This window comes from Meleagris gallopavo, chromosome 3 (assembly GCF_905368555.1).
Source record: "Meleagris gallopavo chromosome 3, MGAL_WU_HG_1.1, whole genome shotgun sequence".
In the NCBI taxonomy this organism is placed as follows: Eukaryota; Metazoa; Chordata; class Aves; order Galliformes; family Phasianidae; genus Meleagris; species Meleagris gallopavo.
This window is the reverse complement of record NC_139406.1, coordinates 89,260,037-89,287,938: the sequence shown is the minus strand read 5'-3', so window position 1 is coordinate 89,287,938 and position 27,902 is coordinate 89,260,037. Positions and strand designations below refer to the sequence as shown.

The following is a 27,902-nucleotide window of genomic DNA, read 5'->3' as shown; positions in this document are numbered from 1 at the left end:
TCCACATAGTGTGAGTAGGAGGCAGATGTATTCCTGTATTTGGGAAATTTTCTGTCACGTGGACATTTCAGCAGAAGCACTGGGGAAATGGTGGGTGAGTGTGTGGTATACTACTAATTAGTATAGCTCTTTTATTAACCCGAGGAGTGTGAAACAGTTGACATCAGCTCATTTCGGAAGCTTTTAGGGATTCTAGTAATCTTTATTCATGCCATTAACACAATGCATAGGGCAAGAAATACAAAGCAATACTTCCTTGGCCTCAGTAGAATTTCTGGGAGATACATTCACCGTGCTCCTCCCTGTTAGAATATATGTTGCTTATTTTCCAGATTTAGGCTATTACCACCATCCCAGTTCCTGGCTCCTGCTCTGTTAGCTGACTATATAAAGCCATGACATATGGGTCTTTTTACTAACATAATCCTGTACTGTACTAAAAAAGAAAATATTAGATTTCATTCCAGGAGTTGGAAGAACTTCCATGAGGATATAAAAAGCAGGAAATGGGCCCCTCTATGAGTAGAACACTCCTCATATTGAATAGCCTCAAGGAGCTCAGTGTCTTCTTCCTAGTAGTTAATATAGGCTGGAACCTCTCTGTCTGCGCTTGAGAGGAAATGGGATTTGTGGGTCTTTGCCCATGCAGGTTACAGGGCTTAAGACAAAGGGCTGGAGTTCTGTGACCCTGTAAAAAATCACTGTGCTCCACATATATGTTGTACTGGGGATAAACTCAGGATTTTGAAAAAAACATTTCTACAGTTTGAAATATTTGCTCCCTCTATGGGCATCAGTTTGGTCTTTGCCTTGCTTACATCAGTTCTCATTAAGCTGGATATCCATTACACCAATGACTGTAAAATAAGATGTCTGAATTGGGCTTCTCATGAGGATTACAGTGTTATCTGTAATCCTAATTTGCTGGCACTCTGAATTACATGCAGATGTTGGACTTCCAATTGTAGGGTGTGTGTACACTGCAAACCCTGACAAAGAGGTAGCACAAGACACATTTCACGTGTTATGTTAAAAAAATATAGGTGAGGAAATATGGAGAAAGTTTTCTAACAGGCAGGATGCGATGGAGTCATTATTGGGATGGATGAGTTGCCTTACTGAGTGATGTAGTTTGGACAACTGGTCCAACTGTGTGAGTGCAGCCTGTTTGTAGGAGAGATAACAAGGTAAATTTGGGAATGATGATACGGATTTGGAGGTACCTAGCCACAGGCTTCAGGATTTCAGAGACTATGTCACAGAAACTTTTTATGTCAGGTTAGTTTTGGGTTTTCTAAGTCAGTCAATAGAACGTTGATATGCAAGGGTATAATTCAGATTTGGAGTTACTGTCTCTGAACAAATCACTGTAAATTTATACTTGGTGTAATTGCACCAAGGCTTTAGCCTGCAGATACTGCATAGCTGCAGCAGGCAAAAATACATTGCAAAGTGCTCACCTAGTACTTACGGCATTTTAGAATTGCAGCAATTTGGCAAGCAACCAGTAATAGCTTGTTTTAAATAGTCTGTGGTGGGTGCTTTTACAAAGGAATCAGTTTGAAGGATGCATGATCTAAGCATAGGTTAAGGAGTCAGAAACTGTTGAATTCCAGTCGTGACCTTCTCTCAGGTTTCCCCATAAGTGCATATGCAGTGTTATGGAGGTTAAAATAACGTTTCTAAGTTTGCAAAGTGGAACATGCAGAAATTAGAAAATGCTCGTGTTGAGTTAATCCAGTCCCTTTTAGAATATGCTATATGACCCTTTTAGACACTTTCTTACCCTTCTCTATACTTTTTCCCATTTGATTTCTGTCTTGTTGAGTCTCCTGGACAGGCACCAATCACATACCGAGCAATTATTTATTACATTTCTCCTCCTTATTGTTTTATATAGAATTTATTTGTTGTACAATCAAACTTCGTTCCAAATGCATTGATATTAATCATTCACTGGGACCTGTAGTTCCAGCACCAAGTACTGCAGAGTAGTAAGAGTTCAGCTGAGGCAAACAAATTGATGGGTTTGAGTGCTCTACTGATGTTTCCTCAGCACTCCATTTAATCTCCCATCAAAATGACAGATCTCTTTGGCTAGCAGTCATGGAAATCATCTCTATATGACTGATATGTTTTTTGGGGATCAGTGTAGAAGTTGCTCTTGAAATGTGATAGTGAAAAAGGAGGGAAGAAACTCTTCAGTTCCTGCAGCATTGGCAATACTTAAAGACTGGAGATCTGTTGGCTCTCAGGGTACATGAATGTTCCCATCCAACAAGCTGCAGAGGTACGGACAATCTCCTCTATGGTTTCAGCAGACTTTTATCAGTTTCAGTTGTTGTTAAACACAGCTGGTAGGGATACAGTTTAGTGGGTCTCGTGATGATGGGTTGCCCGTTGGACTAGATAATCTTAGAGGTCTTTTCCAACTTCAACGATTCTGTAATTCTATCAATGAATTATCTCAGGAGCCATGCTGGTGTTAGCAGAAGGTTTTCTGCTTTGTTCATATAGATTTTGAAATAATCTTGCTGAAATCAGTGGCCCTTTTTTTCATTAACTGCAGTTGGCTTTGGATCAGGACTGAGAGGATTCACATCTACCAGAAATGCCGCTGGATGATTTCTTTAAAAAGCATTGAACTAAGATATATGATGGCATGGGCAGATCGAGGGAGAGAAAGTACATTTCTCTTTTATATTGTCTCCTTCCTGCTCCTATCAGCAATAATTTAGATAATTAAATTGCTTAGTTCAGTAGTTGGAACAGACATGATCAGCAAGCTGACTCTGCTAAGACGTCAGATGCATTAGTGTTCTGTGGTTTTTGTTTGGTTTTCTTTTTTTCCTTTTTGTGTGTATGTGTAAAGCTTTATAATTGGATACTGTCTTTTTCACCCTAGGCTAGCTTCTTCTTCAGAGGAGCATACTAAAGACATTTGAAATCACATTCTGAATGCCAGCATGGGAAATTTATATGGCATACAGTGAAGGTTCAGTGGCAGCAGACAAATGGGTAAAATTAAGCAAAAGTATTAGCAGTCCCCTTTGACTTTAACAGTAGGATGCACAGGTCAGTGTTGGGGTTTAGTAAGACATATCCTCCCCCATAAGCTCAGATATGCTAAAGAGCATACCAAAGTCCAAAACTGGATGTGCTTTTTTACATTCAGACCTTAATCACTGTTCCTTACACTACCCCGTAGGGTCTTTGAACTTTTGCTCTCATCAGGTAGGAGTGTTATTAAATCACACCGCTGAAATTCTCATGTTAACGTTGACATTATTTTGTGGGCTTTTTTTTTTATTAGTACAATTTTGTGACTGACTCACTGACTCACTCCTCTAAAGGATGAAAGAGATCACAGAAACTGACCTTTTTTCTTTCTTTTTTTTTTTTTTTTCCCCTATCTCTGATTCAAGAGACTTTTGATACTGATGACATTTCTCAAACCAGGACAGCAGTGGCTGGGTGGGCTGAGGGAGGGAATATCTGGTACTTGTTCTTGTACTTGTGCTTAAAACTCACTCTAGAAATACTGTGAAGTTTTCTGCTCTGCCACATTCCTCAGAAATGTCCCTTCTTTTCCCTTCATTTTTGCAGAATACCATTTCTAACCACACACTTTTGCTGCTTTCATACAATTTTCCCTCCTCATCCCTGAATTATGATAATGTAAAGGTATTATCTGAGAATCAGGCTGAAACAAATCCCTATATGTCCTTTCAGCATCACACTCAGGTGGGACAAAGACAGAGAGAGCAGGACAGAAAAATGCATCATATTATTCACAAAGGAAGAGGGGCTTTATTTTCTAAAAAAACTGTTGTGAGGATATTCTTTCATTTTGATTCAATCAGGAAAAACAAAGAAAACAAAAAAATTCAATCACAATAAAATTCAGCTCAGCTGTTCATTTTGGTTCTGGATGTGTATGTGATGCTTTGGACAAGGGCTCTGCTCCCAGCCTCCATAAGGATCAAGATGACAAAACAGCATATCTTAAAATGCAGGAGTGCAAGAGAAGCCTGACAGCGAGCAAAAGAGTAAAGTAATTTTGAGATGAGAATACTCAATTCTCCTTCATCTTTTTTTTTTTCTTTTTTATATATTTATATATATTTTTAATGTTGCTTTTTATGAGCAAATATTTGCCAAAATGAGTTTATTGTTCAAGAACAGACAGGCCTTACTGCGGATGCTCACTAACCTAGAACTCGATGACACTCCTCCAAAAAAGCAGTAGCAAAGTTAAATGTTGTATAGAATTTGTGTCCATCTTCTGCATGTTGTTTGTTCAGCTGTGAGGCTATACAAATAGCTTGGTCCTATGCCTATATTTTAAGCACAGAGAGCTCACTTTAACAATTACCAACCTTCTTTTCGGCCTGGATGCCATTTCCACATCATTTTTGCATGCAGTCAGAATTATTTATTTCTTTATTTCCTTAAACTATTAAAAATGGGACCTTGGGCTTGGAGTCTACAAACTCAGTCATAATAGGGTTTGTCATTTCTTTTTGCAGTATCATCTAATACATGTAAATATATCACAAAGTAATCTGACAGTGAAGTCTGCAAAATAAACAGAAGAAAAAGAGGTGTTTTTAACAGATGCACACCGACTTATGCCACATTAGGACAAGTATTTGCACATGATTACTAAGTAATAATAACAGAAAACCATCTTGGGCAACTGGAAATAGGATCCACTAAAAATAAATTTTTACTGCTGGATCATTCTGAAGCCTGAACTGTCCCGCTCTAGGCTCTTTTTCAACAGTTTCTCCTGAAATGGGACATAGATGTTGGTCAGCTTCTGGAATCACAGATTGGGCTTAGTCTCACAGTGGTGAACTGAAATGGAGGAGAAATACTGCACAGAACCTCTCGTGAGAAATGCTTTATCTCCAACCTTTCTTCTAATACCTCTGAAAATTGTTGATGTGGATGGGGCAATTTTATCTTCCTGAAACATCAATTCATAAACTGGTTGAAAGTTAAGAGACTTGGTTCAATTCTCCACGCTATAAAAATGGATAAAATAATGTATTTTGGCCTGAGTGCAAGAATAACACTGAACCACAAATGCATATTAAAGCCACCACAGGTTATGATTCTAGATTTTAAGCAGATGTTCTGATTTAATTTGCATTTCTCCTCCCCTATTTTTAGGCTAAATGACTGTTCTGAGATACTTTTCAACATACATAAGACAGCAATGAGCTATTGAAGTGTTTTAGTCTAGAGTGGGGATGAGTGACTCCTTAAAAACGCATTTCTCATGTCTGGTCATATATGTAGCCCTTCTGCCCCAGCAGAAGTGGATGAAGTGAAGCCTGTCCACCAAACTCTACATCTTTGCCTTTCAAGCCGGCACGCATCCATCCCACTGCTGTTCTGCTGAGTGACACCAGCTGGTGTGGTCTTCTCCATTTATCCTGGCCTTGTAAGAGTTAGCAGCTGACAAAGGCTGTTTTTAATAATGTATTTATAAAACTTTGCTGCCGTGCAAGCCCAGACACACAGAAATGACGTTTGAGCTCAGCGCTGAAAGTGCAGAATGCCCCATGGCAGATCTGGTTTCCCATCTCTCCCTAAATGCCAGAAACCAACATTTCCTAGGAAAAAAAACCTTGGGCTGCAGGCTCCCATAGCTATTTAAAGTTGCCTGCCCTGATCCCTCCACAGGCGGCTGCCTGATCGGTATTTCAGTTATGTGTTTATTTAGAAGTAAATTCTAACTACTACTGTAGGGCATGGTGATATTTTAATGCCCTTTTTACCTTGCAACCTTTTCTAGCAAGCTCTGTGAGAACCTCACTGTCTCACAGAGACACTGTCTGGTTGAGGTGTAAACTACAGCACCTGCTTGTTCCCTTTGGACTTAGGGATGATGCTTAAATAAAGCACTTTGTTTTTTGGATCTTACCTAGAGTTTATATTCCACTTCTGGCAGATGCTTCCAACTTCTTATTTGTAGAGCATGCAATGCATTCAGTACGTTTTTTCTCCATGTCTGCATATGATAAAGACCTTTGAAAATACAGGAGCCTGCATTTTGTTCTGAGAATAAAGATTTACAGGTACAGAAGGCTTTCCCTTTTATATTTCCTAAACCAGAATGATACGCGATTTATTTCTGAGAGACGTAGTAGAGATTGGCCCAATTTTTGACTGATCAAGACTGTATGTGAACAAATGCTGACACCTCTATGCTTTTTGTTCGTCTTTGCCCAGAACCGTATTGCTTTGCAGAGAAATTTCCTAGAATGCATAATCAGCCCTACAGCAATGATCTACAGCGTACAGTGTTCCCTTTATGCCTTCTTTACACATCAAAGGGAAGAAACTGATGTGCATGTTAAAAGAGTGAGGAAGCTGAAATTCCTTAAGAAAATGAACCAAGAAATCTGTGCTCTAAAGAGTGAAAGATGGAAGCAGGAGCTGAGAAAAACTTTTTCAAAATGATTCTTCAGGCAGTAAGAGCTGCAAAGTAGAAACTATTTTCCTTGCAAGTGTGGAGTTTAGTACATTTAAGTGCAATGATTTCATGATCCTCATAGTAAAAATTAATTTTTAATAGTAAATAAATGATTAAACAATAAGAAAGGATTTAGATCGGTGTTAGAAAATGTAGCTGTACTTGGCATGGCTTGTTACAGCATTATCTGAATTCTGTGGCTTCAGACAAGGTATACTTGAGACAATAACCTTAAACTGAAGGTTTTCCACTTGAGCTTTTACATTTCTTACCTAAATAGTTGAAAGATATATTTTGAAGCTGCTGAGTTTATGACTATAGACATGGACAGCAGCAAGCATGTATAGGAAAACAGTCATGTGTTTTTACTGTTCAGCATTTCTGAGGCTTGGGAACTGAAAGCAGCCATGGGCGAAGTGGCAATGTGTTGTGTGTGATTTGCAGTGGGCTGTATCCCAGCTCCTCGTCTTGTATCTCCTAATGATGAATATGTGGGAGGGCCATGTCAAGAATAGTTTCCACTCCAGTGCGTTGATTGTGCAGTTGGCAGTGAGCTCAATTAAAGTATAATAATCTGGTAATCTCTCTCCTTCTCCACTCAGGCTGCTGCACACTGAATAGAGGCAGTGAAAGGCTATAGCATTTGAAAAGTAGGTGAACTTCTTGCCTCTTTGTCTGAGTGGTTTGTGTCTCGTCAACAAAATGAGAAGCGGAAGAGACAACTCCCCAAAACCATGCTCCCATGCCTTGCATCATTACTTTTGTTTGCTTTTCTGTGAGATAACACTTGCTCTTTATTTTCCTTGATAGGCCACAGATTGGATTTCTAGAGAGCTTCCCACCACGGTGAAAAGACAAGCTGATGTGAGAGAGGAGATATGTCTGTTATGGGAAGATGCCATTTACCCTGTCTCCTAATTCTTTTCACACTTGTGTTCAGTGAGGAGAGAACTGAGGCACAGAGAGCAGGTATGCACCATTCCACTCCTGTTAAACAGCTTGCTGGGGCTTTTGCAAGACTGAGATGCTATCACTGTTACCATTCTAGGAAGAAGGCAATAAAAAAGCAAGCAAGATGTTTACTACTGAAAAGACATAATACAGACCTAAGGAATGGAGGCTTAGGGATCAGGGTTATGATTTAACTAGAGTTTCTGGTTTTCAGCCATCCAGAACAAAAGGAGCAGTGTACAACTTGCTCTGGATATGCCTTATCCGTGGAGGTGGCATGGAGATCAACCCTTACACTGATTTCAGTGGGTTTCACGTTAGACCTGGTGAATCTTCTGACTGGGATTTTCGCAGTGAACTAAACAGAGTCAGGGTTCTCTTCGTCTTCTTCCATCTCGTGGTTCATACTGTCTGTCTGGGTCCCTGGCATAGTTTTTGGCCTGTGCCATTTAGCAGTGTCCCCTGAAATGTCACTGAACGATGTGTCTCTGCTTGAACAGGGATGTTAGACCAGGTGGCCTCCAGAGGTCCCTTCTGACCTCAACTAATCTGTGATTCAGTGAATGGATTAGAGAACTGTGCAATTGAGAGCCTTTTCCTACAGGTAGTCTTCACCAGGGCATGTTGTTTTTTTATGAGTTTATTTATCTACAAGTGAATGACGCTAAAGGTCAGGGAGTGACAATGGTTACAGACCTACACAGCTTATTTGTAATAAAAGCCCAAAGGTACTTTGAGATAGAGGATTTCTCTATTTCTTTCTAGGAAATATACTATTTTGTACTCAGGGCTAATTTTTAAGAGAAAAAAAAAAAAAAGGAGAAAAAAAAGGAGAAAAATAAAAGGAGTTTTGAAACATTCTCTCAGTCTGAGGAATTGCTGCTTTACAGAGATGTTATGTGATCTGCTCAGTCTGGAGAAGAGAAGGCTCTAGGGAGATCTCACTGCAGCCTTGCAGTATTTAAAGACAGCTTATAAGCGGAGGGAGACTGACTTTTTTCATGGTCTGGTAGCGATAGGACAAGGAGGAATGGTTTTGAACTAAAAGAGGGGAGATTAGGCAGAAATTTTTTCTCAGAAGGCAGTGAGTCACTGGCACAGACTGCCCAGAGAAGCTGTGGATGCCCCATTCTTGGAAGTGCTCAAGGTACCAGGTTGGATAGGGCCCTGGCCAACCTGATCTAGTGCCTGAGTTAATGGTTGGCAATCATGATCCTGGCAGAGACGTTGGAAATACGCAATCTTTGCAGTTCCTTCCAACCCAAGACATTCTATGATTCTTTGTTTTTATGATTCTATGATTTTTATAAGTCTTTTAGTATCAAGTTTCAAAGGAATGACTACTTATTAACAAACAGTGAAATGTCATTTTTTCTAGTTCTAGTGGATTAGTTACAGAAAGGAGGTACTGTTTGTAATTTCATTATATCATTATGTTAAATAATTTTGGTCTTATGGCTTGTTTGTGAGCTATTTATAATGGCAGTGTAGCAAAATCATTGAGCCAGTGTCTGAACAGGTGACTACAACTCTTGGAATTGTGATTCCGGATTCTGTAATTAAAAAACTGAAAGTTCACTTTCTATGAATTATGTCCCATATTCCCTTAAAGTGAACTGTTTCTGCCAGTAAACAACATTGTAATAGCATTCTTGGAAAACAATCAATTTTACCCAGCAGTGGACAATGCAGTAATAAAAATGCAGATTCATACTTACTAAAAGCTTTTCTGCAGCATTTAATCTCACTGCCATCAGCAAAGAATGACTGACTTTAAGAAAATAATCCTGAAAGACCATATTTTTCTGCCCTCCAATGCTGCCTGAATAGGCATCACATTTTAGACTTCAAAAACACCTCGTTTTAAGGCTCATCGCCCTTGAACACAGATAGAATGGATTGTTTCTGTTCTGTTTGTTTTTAAAGTACAGTCATCTCATCTGCTGAAAGTCATTAAAATGAGCAACGGGAAGCTCTTTACCTTGTGGGTTTTATAGTTAAACCTTTATATTTTGTGGTTAGTCTCAGTTAATATTCTTTCAGACAGCAGAGATTAACAGTGATTTTTTTCTTTCCTTATGGAAATCAGAGATTTCTTGCTTAACTTTTTCTGTTACATCCTTTATATTCTGCAAAAAGCAAACAGAACTGTACTTGACAATCTAGCCAATATACATGGGTGCAATGTAATTGACATTTCATAATATAAAACCATATATTCCATCATCTTCACACTCTCTTTGCTGAAGAGAATTACTGAAGTCTCTGTGCAGCAGCTTCCAGGTAGCTGCTCATGCTGCTGATATATCCAGACAGATCCTTCTTGCTTTGTAGTTACAATCAAGGATTTACTCTCTTACAAAATTCCATCACAAAACATGATCCCATATGGACAAGTTGTTTCTAAGATGACTTCAATTCCTTATGGGCAGGTAGTTCCCTTTGTCACATGAAGAACAGCAACACCTGGTTCAATTTTCTGGCATGTCCCCATGTTCCCCCTGAAGTAAACACAGCAAACAGATGATGCTCATTTTTCATCATCCATAACGTACCAAGCATATGTTCAGCCTCTCTTGAAGCTATCATGTAGTACCGTGAACGTTGCTCTCCAGTGTTGTAATGCCTGACTGTAATGCTGCTTCTCTTATTTGAAGGCAAGTCCTCTTCATGTTACTGAGCCATCCACACACTCCTTTCCAGTGCAGGGAGCTGTTGTGAGACTCCTGTCCTTTGTAGGGCAGGTGCACAACATTAAAATGATCAATAGCACCAAAATTAATATTTGAAATGTAAGCTCAAATATGGGAGAAGACTTTGTGACGTACCTTTAGGCTCAGATATCAGAATTCTGTGAAGACATGCTAACAGTATCATACTCGTCCACCTTTGGATAGTGTGTTTCATATTTCTGTTCACTGAGGTGGCTGTCATGCAAGTACTTGGATTCCTCCATATTCCTTGGCCTATAGGGAAAAATTTCTAGTCTTCAACTAACGCCTGGAATGGATGCTTTTACATTTGCATTTTAGATCTGTTAAAGAGTGCAGAAAGGACCAAGTGTTTCCTAAGGCCTGTGGAGCCACAAGTGAGAGGGCAGGACTGAGGGTGGTTCAACCAACGATCCAGGTCATCAGAGAAGCTCATAGTGATGAAGCAGGTCCAAGATCAATCCAGGAACGTGACTCAGCAAGGCATAGTGCAGATGTGGTCTAAAGACAGTAGTTGGGCTCAGCCATCTATCAGGTAGATCTGCAGAAGTAAGGCATGTCTGAGGTGATAAGACAAGGGGAAGTAGTTCCAAACTAAAAGAGAAGAGATTTATACATAAGAAATAAGTTTTTTTTTATAGAAAGGGTGGTGAGGCAGCAAAGCAGGTTGCCCAGAGAGGTGGTGGATGCCCCATCTCTGCAGACATTCAGGATCAGGCTAGACTGGACACTATTATTCTATGATATAATGTATCTTGATCACTGGTATGTAGAGGTTCAGTTGCTGGACCTGGCTGGAACTAATCTGGGTATGAAAACACAGAAACCATATAGTGAGGATGTCACTGATGTATAGAGAGCAAAACTGTTCTCATGAGCATACTTTAGAGTCACAACTTTCCTTGACTATTCCCAGATTTTTTGATCAATGGAAGTGTGTTGATCAGTCCAGAGCATGGAGGAAGTTAATGTCATGGTTGTAATATTAATAATTAAATGGTGCAGGCACTTGTACGGACCAGTTCTCTGTCCTCAGTCACATTATATGTGCTTGTTTTGTCAAATTAGCCTTTTAGGATTGGTTCAAACAAGCAGTTGCGCCTGTGAGACGGTGTAGGACAAGAACTAATGCAGAAATGATGACAGGTGGTGTGATCCTGTATAAATTGACTCTGTAGAGCCTTCAGTCTTGAAGCTGTGTGGTTTGTTAGGCACTATGGTTTATAATGGTAGATTAAATATATACATGTATATGTTTTTTTCAGGTGGCAAAATGTTGATTTATTTTGGTCATCTCTGGGAATTTTTATGTTATTTTGCCTGCTGGTTTGCATATATTCAGAGAGAGGCAGAAAACATCTCCTGGGAGATTTATTTTCTTGGTAATCAGCTGACAAATATGTGATCAGTCTGGTTTCATAGGGCAAAAAATCTGCAATTAAAATACATTTGCCTTTCAGATTACACAGGCCACGGATTACAAATATCATGGCTGGAGCCAAAAGGGTGTTTGTAGAGATGAGTGAACTTCTTCATTATAAAGAAACTGCCCTTTGTTGTCAGGGAAGCCATCCCAGTATTCAGTGAGTCATCCTTCAGTCAATAGTCAATAGCAGAGAGCCTCAAAATCGAAATAATCATGTTATAAAGTTGCTTCACCAAGCTATCACGCTGAGCAGAAGAACTGCTTCTAGCTAAGAATACATAAATCTTAATGTTAACGCAGGAGGGAACATGAAAGCTTCACTACTCAAGGTCAAGATTGGCATAGGGAAGGACAGAACAGGTCTCTTGAGCTGAAGGTCATTTCAGAGCATTGCCTGAGCAAAGCGACTGCAATGAAGTTTTTAAAGGAGAAAAAATAGCTTCATATACATGCAGATGGTGTAGGTGAAAGATTGAGCAGAGGAAGTTAGTAGTGCAGGAAGAGGAAGGGTATGCATTTCAATGAGAAGTGCATGCTGATCTACTGTAGATCTGAAACAGAAGAAGTGAATTACAAGGAAGAACGGTTGAGAATCTGCACTTTCTCTGCAGAAGAGGGAGAGGGTTTCTTGTCTCCTCAGCATTGCTCACTGAGGAACCATGCCTGTGGAATATTTGTTATGTCTGATACTTGTATTTCAGCTTTCCTCAGCAATGTATTCTGCCACTTTTGCAGGTTGCAAGAATGTTCATTATGACCTTGTTTTCATCTTGGATGCCTCCTCCAGTGTTGGAAAAGAAGATTTTGAGAAGGTTCGGCAGTGGGTGTCTAATTTGGTGGAAACTTTTGAGATTGGTCCTGACAAAACCCGTGTCGGTGTGGTGCGATACAGTGACCGGCCAACCACTGAGTTTGACCTGGGAAAGTACAAAACCCGTGAGGAAATCAAAGAGGCCGCCCGAAAAATTAGGTATTACGGGGGTAATACAAACACTGGAGATGCTCTCAGGTACATCAACACTTACAGTTTTTCCAAAGAGGCTGGTGGGAGACTTAGTGATCGAACTGTTAAAAAAGTGGCTATCCTTCTGACTGATGGAAGGAGCCAGGATTATGTCTTGGATCCAGCCAATGCAGCTCGTCAGGCTGGAATCAGAATCTTTGCTGTGGGTGTTGGTGAAGCCTTAAAAGAAGAATTGGATGAGATTGCTTCAGAACCAAAGTCTGCTCATGTGTTTCATGTCTCTGATTACAATGCCATCGATAAAATTCGGGGGAAGCTGAGAAGACGTCTTTGTGAAAGTAAGTAGACCTCACAGTTCTTTTACACAAAGAGAATTAATAGGTTCAATTAACATGTAGGTGTGAAAAGCTCTGATTTTTTCCTTTCATGCTTACCTGGTTATAATTCTATGCTGATAGCTCTTTATTTTATTGTCTTCTGCTTTCTTCCACTCTGTAAGAAGTCATTTTACTACCTGGCTTGCGTTGAACTGCTCCCATTCTAGGTTCTTCTGCCCAAGTTAGCTTAAAGTATAGATCAGCTTCTACAGGTCAGCTAGAAAGCAGATCGTGAATTCCCTTTTCATTCTTAAATAGTTTAACTGCCTGTATTTTTGGACTGAATGGATTTCATCTGATTTATTCTGACATTGGTGAGAAGGTTGACAATCTTATTTATACCCCAAATTTAGTTAAGTTGGTGTGGGAATCTTTGTGATTTTGTTTTGTTTTGTTTTTAATTGGAGTGGGGAAGTTTTTTATTTCGTTTTGTTTTTCTTATTTTCTGTCTTCGTTAGATTAAAAAAAAAGTGCGTTGTATAACGTACTGAGAAGAGGAAACAAAAGGAAACTTATTCGTTTCTGTCTTTCAACATCCTAAGTCTACTAATGATTAGTGCTCTGCCTAGCAACCCCATAAATCTTGGTGATGTTTTGAGTGGTGTTTAGTAGAGAACAGTGTTCTCTTGTTATTGGTTTTGCTGCTTTTCAGTGTGTGTTGCGGTCATTTTCAGTTCTTTGGGTCAAATTAATTAGATACTGTTCTGGATCATAGGTCTGAATTTGAAAGATAACAGATGAATCTCTGTGGGTTGCTGTAACGTTGCAGTGTCAGTGACCTGGTCTACAGGCTAGGAAGTTGTCTTACTGTCTTCTGGTAGAAACTTACCTGGAAGGAAGCATGCCTTGCAGTTTGATGTTGTGAAGCTCTATTTTTTCTCTCCATAACATTTCTTTGCAAGAAAAATGTGTTAATATAATGCTCTGGACTTATGAGTGCTTCTTAAATAAAGAGTTGCACTTGCAGACCTAGGCCTGTTGACGCTGCCCCACAGCATCATGATATGACTGCTTTTTTGCTGCTTGAATAAAAATGCTTGTAGATAGTGTGAGATACAAGTGAAAATCATGCTGGATATTCACTACACATTGCAGATTGAAGGAGCTGAATGTTTCTCCTTGAAAATGTATGTAATTGTACACTTATGACCAGAGTAGAATAAGGCAGGGTAAGCCCTTCTTGGCGGATACACTCAGACAACTCAAACAACCTCTTACTGCAACTGCTGAACAACCAAATACTAATTTTCCTTTGAAAATCTGTCACATTTCTTTTCCAGGAAAACTGTTTTCGGTACTTCTTATCTGTTTGTTGCCTTCTCAAGAAAACATTTGCCCATTTGACAGAGTACAATGCCATTTGTTTGTGGCTTTCTGAGTCCATACTACATTCACAAACATGTTCATGTCACCCCTCAATAGATCCCAAAGGATTGCTAGGAGTGTATTTCATCCATACGTGATAATTGTCACTCTCCAAGGTGTTTGCTTCCACCTTCACCTGCGGGTTTGGTGTGGAGAAATAAAGCCTCTGAAAGGCTAAATGAAAGGGAACAGTTTGTTGTATTAGATAGAGGGAAATTAAAGGAGAAAGCTGACTGCTATATGGATTGGTTTCTGTGTAAGAACAAAGAGAATTGGACAGTTGTCAATGAGCATTATTAATTAAAGAGGGAGCAGAGAGAAAGGGAGTTAGCTGAACAAACATTGAGTGGATAATGTGTACATTCTGAGGGACATTCAGGCAGAATAATGAAGTGTAAGATAGTTGGCAGCGACACGGGAAATAACCATCTGAGTACATGGGGAATTTGAGAGGAGTGGATCCAATATAGAAAGGGGAGTTAACAACTAGGGCAGCAAACACAGGTGCCTTAAAGTATATCAGTCTTTACAGTGGCATGATTACCACAACAACAGCAGTTACAAGAAATAGGTCTGCAAAAGGTGTTCCTAGTGGGTGTTTTTCTGATTCAGGGATCCCAGTGAGATGCTGCAACATCTCTAGATCTTCATTCCAGCCTTGGTAGAGGAGACTTCTACTCAATATCTGGACTCAGTCCTTCTCACTATACTTGGAGCCTGAACCTGTCCTATATTAGCATAGACACTGGATAACCTTTTTTTATTCTCTGAACATGTGAAGTGGAACTATTCTGGAGGATGAGAGGGAGCTGGTGCAAAATCCAGTCTCTTCTGGTGCCTGTGTCACTTTTAAATGCTGTTTTAATATGTTGGGAACAGAAGAAGAGTTCACTGTAAGGGTTATATCTTACACGTATTTAGAAGGTAAGATTTATAATAGATGTTGTGGTTAACACTCTGTATTTTCAATGTGACAACTCTGAATAAAACAGGAACATACAAACCACTGGTGGGTGGAGAACATGATGAGGGCATATGCCAAGATGCTATTTAGTTTGTGCACGTTCTGAAATAAAAGTGTATCATCAGAGCCAACCTAGGCTTTTAATAGATGCAATCCTCTGTGAGCTCCTGGGACACATGAATCAGTGAGTGGAAGTGATAGAGGGGAAATTATTTTGTTGTACTGACCAGTGATGAGTTTTCCAGTCTTTTACTACTGTATTACGAAATGGGAATACTTGTGCATTGTTGCAAATAGAGGATTTCATGCCAACAGCTGTTCGTAATCACTTGTCTCTGGTCTCACTGGATGTCTGTCTTAGACACTATTATTCCATCTTGCTATATCTGACTAAACATGCCATTATGTTCATTAATAACTTCTTAGCTCCTATTTGATCTTGTGGAAATGAGCAAGACAGAATCAAAAAATAACATGTCTGCTCAGTGAGATGTTGTGGCAGTGGGAGATATTTTTGACAAAAATCTCCACTACGTTGTGGACTATATTTAGAAGGTAAAAATGGGTGATTCTTTCGCAGGACAGCAGGAGAGATGTATTCTGTTAAAAATTCCAGATATGCGTTCTAAATAGAGTTTCTGCTTATATGTTGTTTAGGTAACAACAGGCAGTTATGGAATATTTAAAAATATACTGGCACCTGCTTCTGGTAGGTAAATAGAAGGTTTATGCTCGTCAAACAGAGCCAACTGTTTCAGATTCAATACAGGTTTCATCTGATGCTGAACTTGATATGTTAGTGCATATATAAAGCTGTTGACCTCACATAGATCTGGTAGCTCTGGAGGTTCACTTCAATAAGGAAGACATTGCAGTGTTGCCCTAGAACACCCACATGTGGTCAGGGATAATCGTTTCTTAAACAAAACTGATTACAGTGTTCTGGATCAGTTTTTCTGTTGTTGTTAAGCAAGACAGGTGATAAGATGCTGTTTGCAAAACTGAGCAAAAATGTTCTCCTAAAACATTCTCAATCTCATTCTGACTCGATAAAGGAGAAGCCTGTGACTTGGCAACCTCAGGCTGATTTCTGAGCCTATTGCAAAGGTCAAATTTCAGAGTTTGAAAGGAAATTTGGCATGAGAGCTATAGTCTCTGCTAAATTATTTTTTTCAACACCTAGTAATAGGAGAACCACAACCAGATGTTTTCTAAGGAAGTACTGCACTCAGTGTTGGTCCATGACCATTGGTAAGTTGTATTTGTAATGCAGTTCTTTCTACAATCAGCTTTCAGTAGCCTGTGAGCTTGATTTATCTTTCACGATGAGTTCTGCTGTAAGTATGTGGAAGACTAAAGGACTATGTCATTAAATCAGTCTCAAATTCTTTGCAAGCACAATGAGCTAGAGCTGAAATATTTCAGTGTCTGGAGGGTACCAATACTTTATCATTAATTTCAGTGCAGATACCAACTCCTGCAATCAAGTCTCAAAAGCAATCACATGTTCAGATGATTCATAAAGTGTATTCTATTTTGTACTTGTCTCTTTTGATTTTGGGTTGTGTGTGCAGTTCACAAAATATAAGTCCTATAGTACCATAGCTCTTCTTCTAAATGCAAAAATGCTTCCAACCTTCAAGGCAGCAACTTGAACACCATTCAAAATAGTTAAAACTCTTGAGTCGTTTAAGTCAGCTTCCTCAGGTTCATGACATATTTGCAGAGAAATTTGCATTAAAAAAGCAGTCTGTTTCTTTGCGAACTTTAATATTAAAAAAATATCTCATATACAGAGAACATGCCAGAGGATACGCATCATGAGTGACAGTTCCTAAGAAACTTATCAGTATGATGGAATCATGCATGAGTACTGAAATATCTGAGCACACCAGCACTTAGCAGTACTTTCCTAACTGGTGATATGAGCATTTCTTACTCCTTGTTGTGCTCTGAGGTTTCACTGAAAAAACAATTATTTATAAATAGCTTTGCATTAGACATCATGGCATAGGGAAGGAGATAGAATTTGTAGACTTGAGAATCTGCAGTCTACTCTTCCTTTCATAGTTGGAATATGACTTTATTTGTGTTCTCCAGAAGTTCGGCTTTGTGGTAGTTCCAAGTCTTGGCTTTACTGCAGGGTGGTTTAGAAGCTGTTTTTTATTGTTGTAATCACTTGTAGAGACCTTCCTCAAATTTGAACATTTGTCATTCGGGCAGAACTTTTTGTCATTTGGGCAGAACTTACATCATGCCATACATTTACTTGTAAAAAATTGTGACACCCTCTTCCATGTTGGGTGCAGGGAAGGTTGAAGTGTTTTAGGGTGTTTTAGAATAATCTGAGCTGTCTAGCAGACTGGCTAAAGTCTCATTAGCACCATATGTCCCATGAGGACAATTTCAATGTTGTGCCTCCAACTCCTGTATACATCACACGTGCCACAGGTTGCACTCCTAGCGGGTTGTTGCACATTTGTCTGCTTAAACTATACATTCAAGCAATGTGGCTATCAATTTATATTTTGCTTGAAAAAGGAGCAAAACTTTCACTTCTCATGGATGATGGCCTGGGAGGATACAAAATGACTGATAGGCCTAGTGGTGATGTACCTTTCTTCTGCCATTGGTTGAAGGACAGTTTGCTGTCTTTGTTTGTAGCTCTAGCAGACACAGCAAGGATATTCTTTTATTCTGTTCCAGCATTCTTTTTTGATTTAACACCAAACACTTGTCTAAAATTTTTGAATTAGTGAAAAATCACTCCGGAATTGGTGAAATAGCAGAGCTCAGGAGCTGAGCAGTGACTTTTGGTTGATTTAGTTCCTCCACAGACTATTTAGAAGAAACTCTTTTCCCGGATTGTGACTGCAGTCCTGTTCTTCTACTGTACCATCTCCAATTCACTTAAATAACTTCCTATTTTGCTTGTGACTCTGAAATGAATAGGTTTATTCTGAGATTAGCAACAGTGCTCTTTTACGACCAGTTAAACCCAGCCCCGCTGCTAAAAATGTCTTACTCCTCCTTGCTTGTTTCTCCCATCTGTCAGCACAGGCTTTTAAGTGGCCCTGCTATGAACTACAGCAGGGAGCTGGTGAATATTCTTTCTTTCCTGGATTAGTTTTCTCTCAGAGTTAGTTCACTGTGAATCCACATGGCTGTTTGCTGTCCCAGAGGAGAAACTGGTACAAAGTGAGAGTAAGTAATTAGAGATGGGAAGAAGAGCTGTGTTGTGTCTTTTGGTACATTGCTAATTCATACCAGCTTGATGGACTATACATCATTAGCTAGGGTCTTCAGAAAGCTGAGCAGAATCCTCACTATAATGTGAGCTGGTACTCTGCTACAAAGTGGATTGCTAGACAGGTTCTTCCCATCCAAACTCAGCCTTCCAGGCTTCAGCACAGCCTGCTTTGCCTTGAGTACACTGCCTGTTAAGCAAAAATAGTCCACTGCAGACTAATCGCTTCATGATTCTATTTTACCTTAAATAGATTTTTCAGTATCCATAGTTATTACTAATAGGAGAGATGGGAGAGCTGGCCACTGCTCCCAGCTGGACACAAAGTGGCTGTCAGTCGAGGGACTGACATGGATATTTCTGTGATCCTACAGCTCGTACCTTCTTTCCCCCAACTCTGCTGCAGCTTTGGAAAGTGATTTATCAATTTGCTTTTCTTTCTTTGTGTGCTGGAAAATGCACGCATTGTCTTCCAGTGCTGCCGTGCAGCAGATGTGATCTTGTTCCTGCCTTTTACTTAGGGAACAAAAGTATGGATGCAACAGTCAGTGAAGCAGCATAGTTTTAGAAGCAACTCCAGGGCAGAAAATGAAGTTACTTCTGTTCTTCTTTGACACAGCTGAGAAAAGTAGCCTGCTCCAAAAGTTTATTTTCCGACAGAACCACTGGAAACCTTATCAAGAGATTCTGAAAGTAGAGATAGAATAAAATAACATCAATTAAATCTTTTGCACTTGCCTTTTTTTTTTTTTTTTTAATCTCCAGTTTCTTTCTTTACCAGTGACATTGAAATAATAATAGTATCATGAAATATAGACAAATTTTTACATAAAACAATGAATCTCTGAACTGCCAACAATACCTTGTCCAAAATCATAGAATCTAGTTGAATGAAATATCTATCCTAGCTTGAAATAGTCTTTCTTGCTTTTCAGAAAAGAAATCTCTCTGAACAATGTTTAATGTACAGTAAAACTAATTGTACAGGCAGAGAGAAGATTAGGCTTATGACAAGTAAAAGCGAGTCCCAGACATTAGAAAGAAACATTGAGACAATCAGGAAAAGTATGAGTCTCAGTGGCAGGAGAAATTACATCTCATAAAAAAATAATGTGCTATTTAGTGAACAAAAAGAGGAAAAATATGGTAACTACGGGAGCCATTCCTAAACAGTGTAGAAATGAAAGAGAAATGCAGAAATAGGAATAGACAAAAAGCTGTCACACATTCTCATGTGCTCAAAGTTATTAGCAGCTTGTTTCTCAGCATTGCCTGCAGCCCTCATTGATTTTGCAGGAGCACAAAGTGCTCAGCACTGTCAAAAATGAGGCCATGGAGCCCAATACATACCAAATGCAATCAGAAGGAGGCTTTCTGTCAGCTACAATGGGCTCCAAATGATGGGGTGAAAGAAAGGTCTTGTCCTTGGGACAGCCCTATCTGTCTTGTTGTTCCCTTTCTAATGGACCAGTGAGGAACCTTCAGCAGAACAAATAAACTCTGACAGGGACCTCTGTGTTCAGACTCTCAGCAGGAGGCTAGGGCAGGGAACACAAAAACCTCTGAGATTTAGGGTTTAATTATAAGTTTTTCTTACCATGCTAAATGTATAGATGAAGAGAAAACCCTTGCCAGGTGTCCTTTGCTCTCTTGTGCAGCCAAAGTTTTTTCCCCACTTAATTTACAGACCCTTAATCAGACCTTCTCTGAAAGAGTCACAGTGCATTGAAACAGGCTGCTCAGGGAAGTGGTGGAATCGCCATCACTGGAGGTATTTAAGAAAAGGGTAGATGCGGCACTTAGGGACATGGTTTAGTGGGCATGTTTATGATGGGTTGATGATTGGTCTAGATTATTTTAGTAGTCCTTTCCAACCTTTATGATTCTATGATGCCTCTTCTTCCAGTTCTGTGTCTTTCTGATCTGTGTTTAGAAGACCATCCTGGTTTACCTCTGTGATCCTGTTTATCTCTGTGCCCAGGACTAAAGCAAAACTTGTCATCTAAATTTCTAAGGACTTATTTTTAAGTTTTCTAGGTAGATCTCTGATACATGTAAGACTCTCTGCAACAGAGATCTTCACCCAGACGATGTTACTTGAATTCAAACTCATTTGAAGTAATTATTTCCTTCTTCATCCAGCACTCAGCAGTGCCTCAGTAAAGGTAGGGAGGCACAGGTGAGTGCCCTGTCTCACCTTCCATTCAAGTTCAGAATGGACAGGGCTCTAAGCGAACTGATCAAGCTGTGGGCATCCCTGTTTATTGCAAGGGATTTGGACTAGATGATTTTTGAAGGTCCCTTCCAACTCAAACGATTTTGATTCTTTGATAACATAAAGTGATTCATACTTTCTTCTTTGGAAAGTTTCTGAAGTTTATCAATCCTTTTGGTCATTGAACCTAATTCCTAATTTTATTTTAAATAAGCTGGGCCAACAGACAAAATTGAATTGCTATGTACTGACCTGCTGAGAATATTTATTCCCCAGTGGTAAAGCCACAGTGTGGTTAAGTTGGTAGACTATTTTTGTTAGTAAATTGTAGGGTGTTTAAATCCCATCAAGGTCCCTACAAGTTACACCCAGAAGCCATATTCTTTTTTAAATTGGTAATCTGTTTATAATGTAAAACAAAAAGCACTGAGGTGATTTTGAACACCTAACTTTTTTATAAGGTAGTACATAGTTTCTTTAAAATGCAAATAAGAAATTGTAATGAGTCCTGTGATATTAATGTAGTTGCAAATCATGCAGAGCGTTCTGGAATTCTGCATAAAAAACCCTTCAATACCTTTCCATTTTGGGAACTGCAGGTACTAATGCTAATGCTGACTAGAAATAGAAGGGGTTTCTTTCAGGAAAAGTAGCTGGATCAGTTGAATACAGTGATTTTTTTACCTTGTTGTTCCTAAACTGTTAAACAGTAGCCTTGTGTGTTACCGGGTTTCAATACTCAGTTCATTTCATTACATCTTAATAGTAAAAATTGTTAGTTTGACTGTAACTTGATCCAAACTCTAGGAAACTGAAAAATGCTTACAAACAAACATATATATGCATATGTATTTATATACACTCTGAAAAGTAAAGCTGTGTCCTTTCAGCCTGAAGCATCAGTTGTTTTTTTTTTACAGTGCTGCAGACAAAAAACCATAACATGTTAAAGCCCTAGTGAAGATGAAATACAGGACGTTTTTACTGCAGTGTAACTACACACGATCAACCAATCCACCACTGTTGGGCAAGACTTCATCTAGCTACACTGTAGTCAAAATCCCTGTGCTTTTTCCCCAGGTTTTTATAGCAAGATGGATAACATATATTAGTTATTTGCTATAAAAGCCTCCTACTTTTGGCAATGAAAGCATATCTCTGACTGCAATGCTATTATGACAGAAGGAGGAAGGTGCTGCAGAATTTTAGTTGCTTGTACTAATGCTTTTTCACAAATCACTCTAAATCTTGCGGGTGTTACTGAGTTTAAAACAGATGTTGGATCAGAACTGAGATTCGCAAATTGAATTAAACAATATTGTAGCTTTACTTTCAAGTATCTTCTGTGGGATTCATATCTAACTTCAGTGGCTTTAAAGTTATTTGTCTAGACTCTTTTGATAGTCAGCAGAAAGGAATAGACACATCCAGAGAGTTATTCATCCTTTCTAAAAAGACTGACCAAGACAAGTGGCATGATTCAGCTTCTGAGTGCCTATCTCTTTTCATTAACTTTCAAGAGAATTTAGATAACTTGCTCGTATTCCTCATATTGACAGCCAATGACAATATACCAGGTCAGAGAACTATTTTCAAGTATTGCTGTATGTAAAGGGTAAGAAAGGGTAGCTGTGACAACGAGGGACATGATTTAGTGGGCACAGTGGAGATGGGTTGATGGTTGGTTTAGATGATCTCAGTAGTCTTTTGCAACCTTAATCACTGTATGATTGTTCTACTGAATTGTACTTCATCCCTAAATCATGTGCAGAAGTGATTACATTAGTGAAAAGAATGCTCTCCTCTCCCTTATCTTATGTTTCTTCCTAAGCATTGAGGTAATTTGGCTCTTGAGTTGAAGTGTACTGTGATACTACCTGCTGCAGTCTTTTGACTCATTATAGCAAGAAAATAATGCTTTAAAAAGCAACTAATGGCTGAAATACAATTAAGAGTACCAGGGAAGGAGACAGCTATTTTAATTAAAGTTATTGAAAGAAACCTTCACTAAGAATCACCTTTTTTACATCTTAATTTTAGCAGGAAGGTTGCATCCTAAGACAGGCCCACAAATCTGCTCCTCTTTAATGATCTTTCAGGCCTTCACTGTAATAAAACCAGAGCCAAACACAAATGGATCTCTCTGCTGGAATCAAAATGAGAAAGATCAGACCAGTTCACATGTTGCCAAGTCCATGTTACTGGTCCATTCCAAACATCTTCCTATACAGGAAAGCTAAGACTTCACATGTAGGAGCTAATGAAAAAGCCCGATAGAAGAACTGTGAGTGTATCTTGTGGGCTTTTTCAGCTATGAAGTCTGAAAAATGGCTTTGAATCATCAGCGAGCCCAAGTATGTAGTTAGGTAATTAAAATATCCTTACTCAAATTCTCATCAACGGTCATATTTTTGTATTTAAATACCTAAAGGAAGAATGCAATGAAGATGGATCCAGACATTTTTCAGTGGTGCCTGGTGCCAGTACAAGAGGCACTGAGTGCAAATTGTAAGACAAGAGGTTCTCTTCAAACCTGTACTGTGTTGTGTGGGAGGCTGAGCTCTGGCACAGGTTGTCCAGAGAAGCTGTGTAGCCTCCATCCCTGGGAATCTTCTAAAACCACTTGGACATGGGCCTGGGCACTTTGGGAGGGAAAATCACTTACATGATTAATTTTTTTTTCTTCTCATTTTTGACACTTCATTTTCCTATACATTTTGTCAGTGTAGTTTATGGAGAACCTGCATTCATACCCCCTTCCAGAGACACAGCCTCATTCTAGACTCATGTTCTATTAGTGCCAACCTCATTGCATTAATGAAAAGGTTAACAGAGCATGAAGCCAGAAGAAAGTCATCATTATCTCAGCTGTATCTCATATGTGATGAGATTTCCTAAACTGTGAGTATATAACATCTTGTGAAAAAAAGAAAAAATATCCCAGAAAATTTACTGTTAGTTACAAATCAATATACTTAGGGAGGTATCTGCTAACTATTCCTCCAGGCTATCAAAGAAGACTGGACTGGAATAATGAATTGTGCAATTTGATTCTTAACAGAGTAGTTTAAGGATGAGAGTAAAATCTGCCAAGCTACAAATTTTTTGAAAATTCAATCTCGTTTCCCTTGTTTTTTTTCCTACTTCTTTTATTAAGCATAGCAGCTAACACTTGGCTTTTTTACCTATCTGATAAGCTGTTCTTGGCCTTGATAATATCCTGAAGAATTAATTTCCTTGGACTAATACTGTATTTATAATGTGTTTCTCAGGAACTCAGTTTTTACCTGCTCACAGCTTTGCATGGTATGAGGTCTCTTTTACTTTATGGCAGGTTCAGAATCAAGGATTTTTATCACTCATAATTAACAGTTTATCTTAGTGGTTTTTTTAAATTATTATTATTTTATTATAAATTATTTGCATATTATTAATTAGCTAAAAGTACTATCCAGGGTGCTTGCTGAGAGTGTGGGAATAAAGCACAGGACTACTAAACACAGGAGTTAGTAGATGGATTGCTACTCCCTAAGACCACATTCAGCTCTACCAGTTATTTTGGGATGGTTACGTATCTCAAGTAACTTGGCTTTGGAAGTACGTATATTTACTTGCTGTAGTGCAAGGGGCCTGTAATAAAGTTTCAGCTTCTTAGTTTGATTTTCATGGGCTCATGCCAAGGTTGTAAAATGTTACACACCCTGTTGAAATTTTCAAGCTTTGTCTTGGTCACTTGAGAGCAAGGAAGTTATTCCTTGTTCGGATCCTACAGTAGGTTGTTTCCTTTTTTTTTTAACTTCTTATTTTAACATAACTGATCTCAGTTTAGATTATTGCTAAAGCAGGAAGATTGATTCTGTGGCTCTCATCTAGGGCATAGAATAGTTACACTCATTTATGTTTATCCTCAGTAATATCTCACTGTAAATCATTTTCCATGAACTAGTAATGTAGTAAGATAATAATTTTTTTAATTAGGCAAAACCTCAGAGAAAGTATTAGACTGATTTTCTGCAGCATTGTGCAGCTATTTATTTTGGACCTGACGTAGTTCTAGCATATGCAATGGTTTTCTTAAGCTCATACAACAGGCACTAAAAGATTGCAGAGAAAGTGAAGTGACAGGATTGACGTGCATGTCATGCTGGGATTACGCTATTCAAACACTGCACCAGCAGCACAAGTCTCCTGGTATTTCTCAGCAGCTTCTGAACCTCACCTTGAAGGAACATCTCTGCTGCTGAAAGAGCCACCACATTCGCCTTCACCCCATTTATGCAAGCTGTGGGGCTGGGTTTGTGTGATATCCTCACCACACTGGCCATTTTATTGGGTTGTTAAAGCACAAATCTGCTTTTAGATGTGGTGCAGCTCCCTCCACTATGGGAAAAACTTTATGCAAGAAGCTTGGTGCTCCTATGCATAAAGAAGACGGAAAGGCCTGGTGTAAGATCCACCCGTTTCAGGCTTGAACTATGGCTTTTCCTAGTACCAGAAAAGATACAAGCAGCCAATTTAGAAATTATTTTAGGAATTCATTCCTCACCCTTGAAAATATGTGGATGTATTGGATATGGGGGGATGTTCCTACACTTTGCTGGCATGCTCAGCACAGTCCAATACTGAGTATAGATCCTGACTGTTTCTATAGGTTTCCTAATTATGTTTCTGCTAACTTGTCCTCTCTTGCTGATAAACAGAAATGTTCAGTGCCACGACAGGCTGATGTTGGTGCTGGTACAGTTCAGGAGCAGTGCAGGAACTCATGAGGCTGTAATCGTGCAGGGCTGGCCCTTTCATCTTCTGTTCTTTTCTTTTCCTTCCCAATAACTGCCTTCCCTTCACCACAAAATGTACAGGAGAAAAACAGCTTTTCAGGAAAAGCGTTTTCTACCCGTAAATCTGTGCTCTGGTGGGAGGAGAAGGAAAAGCGCCAACAGTGCCAATACATTCATAGCCACGAATAGTTTGGTTAGTTTGTGGCTTTTCTCTCTCTGCCCACACTTTTTTATGGCATAAGCTTCCGAGTTACCTGATGTCACCAGAAGGCCACGGGGCTGTGTGCACCAAGCATGCTCCCCACTTTATCTGTTTATCCCCCAGAGGTTCTGCCTGTGACTGGGTGGTTTCCCACAGAAAGTGGGAAAGTGGAGGATGTCTAAGTGTGGATATAGGCCCTTCCTGGCTTATCACTGATAAGGAACTCCATGTCTACTGAAGGATTCAAGCATGTTTCACAACCCTATCTTGAAATTAAGCTCCTCTGTGAAACGTGCTCCATCCTCTTCTGCACTCACTTCTTTTTACGGCATCTGCTGAAGGATTTGTTTTTAAATGTATATATGTGCACATATGTATGTATCTAACTGGAAGTGAATCAAGAGGTTTTTTTTAGTAAATGCAAATAAAGTCTAGGGAATGTAAACCACATGGATGGCCAAACGTGCTATTCATGCTGGGTGGATCTGTTCTCCCACAGGGGGAGCAGAGCATCCTAATTTCAGAATAGCACAGACTGAGTTTTCATTGAATTAGTGGAAATTTAATTATACAGTTTTGAAGGGGACAGTGGAGAATACAATAATGTATGTACAATATATTAAAAGCAGCTGGAGTCAGTAAAGATAAACCAGTGTCTGGGTGTCAGTTTATTCCTGCTTGTATGTGAAGCTTTTCATCTCACTCCAAGTCTGAAGCATCAAGGCTGGATGCCAGGTTTGAGTCTTCCTACACTTTTGGGTTTGTAGCTGAGGAGGAACTGTGCTGGGGTGGTGTTTGAAGATGTGTCAAATGTTATATTTCACCTAGAAAAATAAAACACCATATTTACTCCCCTAAGAATTCCTCCTACAAGCATTTAAACTTCCATACTGGATGCATTGTTTCTTCTATGGCAGCTCTTTTCAGTGAAAGTGAAGCATAAAGAGATGAAATCCAACTGCAAGTGGTGTATGATCCAGCTAATAATGTACACCATGGCAATGTTAATTAAAAAGCAATTACACTTAGCAGTTAATGTATGTGTAGCTAATGCAAATAATAGATTGGATCCCCATGCAGAGCTTTATGTTTTCCTGGACAGATACTTTGTGATGAAAACTTGTGTTTATTTAATAACTGTATGAAATATCTTAATGTGAGACTCCTGGTCCTGCAGACATGGCACTGTTCCTACCTCTAATATAGGCCCACTGATTCTTTGTTCTATCCTTAGCTGTTTGCCCAGCCCTCCTTTAAGATCAGCAGAGAAGACATGCCTATAGTCTAGACTTGTGTCTCTGTTTTAAATATATAGGTCCAAATTGATTTCTGCTCAGTAATTACAGTGGTGTGAATGTGCTTCAAAATTCAAGGCCTGCTTCTGACCAAGGATAAAATTTGTCCATTCATCAAAAGAACTTTGCCAGCCAGAGATAATATTGCCATTCTCTCTTTAACCTTTCTATGTTTGTTAAAAGGCTTCTGGAGTCTCTCTGGAGACAGCTTCATTAGATTTGGAGAAACATGATGCCAGTAACATATTCTTATTAAGATAATGGATTGTGTGTTCTGTATTTTATTTTATTTTATTTTATTTTATTTTATTTTATTTTATTTTATTTTATTTTCCTGGTCTAAGGAAATGGTTAAAATACAGAATCATAGAATCATTGGAGTTGGAAGGGACTCTTAAAGACTATCTAGTCCAACTCTCCCACAATGAACACCTACAGTCCAACTAGGTTGCTCAGAGCCTGATCCAGCCTGACCTTGAATATCTCCAAGGATGGGGCATCCACCACCTCTCTGGGCGACCTGTTCCAGTGCCTCACCATTCTTATTGTAAAAAAACCTTCTTATACCCAGTCTAAATTTCCCCTATTTTAGTTTGAAATCATTTCCTCCTGCCCTACCACAACAAGTCCTCCTAAAGAGTCTGTCCCCTTTTTTCTTATAGCCCTCTTTTAGATCATTTAGAACAAGACTGCTAGTCTTTTTAATGTATTATTCTTTGCTTTGGGCTGAATCTGAATCTTATCTTCATGTTACTGTTTTATTTGGAGTTGCAAACGACCTTGCACCCAGTTAAAAAATTCATGCCACATTAAACACCAGTCTTGCTAATGATCAAAATTCTCAAACCACCTGTAGAATAATATATTAGGGAATATGGCCATCCAAGCCTTTAAAGAAGTACGGAACCATGAAAACAAAG

At 39.1% G+C, this 27,902-nt stretch overlaps 1 protein-coding gene across 1 annotated transcript in view; it reads left to right on the top strand.

The window, feature by feature from the left end:
- The first annotated feature begins 10,897 nt into the window (after positions 1-10,897).
- The window catches only part of COL22A1 (collagen type XXII alpha 1 chain), a 159,481-nt gene continuing 142,476 nt past the window's right edge, over positions 10,898-27,902 (top strand). The window contains exons 1-2 of the mRNA XM_085219983.1: positions 10,898-10,958; positions 12,311-12,877. Coding sequence (XP_085076109.1) covers positions 10,898-10,958; positions 12,311-12,877 — 628 coding nt within the window. The remainder of the gene's footprint in view (positions 10,959-12,310; positions 12,878-27,902) is intronic.